The 852-nt window shown below is 35.1% G+C and overlaps 1 protein-coding gene across 1 annotated transcript in view; it reads right to left on the bottom strand.

Moving 5' to 3' along the window:
* Position 1: 1 nt before the first annotated feature.
* Positions 2–852, bottom strand: part of LOTGIDRAFT_202232 (hypothetical protein) — a gene marked incomplete at its 3' end in the record, with an annotated part of 11,203 nt that continues 10,352 nt past the window's right edge. The window contains exons 17-18 of the mRNA XM_009054852.1: positions 588–659; positions 2–157 (exon numbers count right to left, since the gene is read on the bottom strand). Coding sequence (XP_009053100.1) covers positions 2–157; positions 588–659 — 228 coding nt within the window. The remainder of the gene's footprint in view (positions 158–587; positions 660–852) is intronic.

Raw genomic sequence — 852 nt, 5'->3', positions numbered from 1 at the left:
TAGGACAAAGATGAGACAATCGTACCAACATTAAATACGTCAACATTTTGATATCGTAATGATCCTTCAAGCCATCTTCTACATGGTTTAAAAACTCAAATATATCTAGTCTATCTAGGCACGAGTCCAGCAACGTGTACATACATTCAAATGCAGCCTGTAATATAGAGTAAAAATAAGTAATGGTGTGTTTGATTGTTTGTTCTGGACATGTTCTTAATCTAACAGTGTGTACATACATTCAAATGCAGCCTGTAATATAGAGTTATAATAAGTTATGGTGAGTTTGATTGGCTGTTCTAGACACACGACCTGCAGCGTGTACATACATTCAAATGCAGCCTGTAATATAGAGTAATAATAAGTAATGGTGAGTTTGATTGGCTGTTCTAGTCACGAGACCTGCAGCGTGTACATACATTCAAATGCAGCCTGTAATACACAGTTTTAATGAGAACAGGTGAATTTGATTGGCTGATCTTGACATGTTCTAATCGTTCGAGTGTGTTCGATTGGTTGTTCAATATGATCCAAGACTTCATCCGCCAACAGAGATAAGAGCCCACGACCACCAGTATCGAACCTACCTTTCTGATATCTAAACCATCATCAAGTGTATGTTTAAATGGACCCATTTCTACTTCTCTTATTAACTCTTTCTGTACAAAATACAAATAAATACAAGTTAGATTCATAAATACAAGTTACGTCCATAAATACAAGTTAGGTTCATAAATACAAGTTAGGTCCATAAATACAAGTTAGGTTCATAAATACAAGTTAGGTCCATAAATACAAAGTTAGGTCCATAAATACAAGTTAGGTCCATAAATACAAGTTAGGTCCATGAAT

Source organism: Lottia gigantea, assembly GCF_000327385.1.
Source record: "Lottia gigantea unplaced genomic scaffold LOTGIsca_229, whole genome shotgun sequence".
Taxonomy (NCBI): Eukaryota; Metazoa; Mollusca; class Gastropoda; family Lottiidae; genus Lottia; species Lottia gigantea.
Note: the sequence above shows the minus strand (reverse complement) of the source record. Positions and strands in the feature narration are given on the sequence as shown.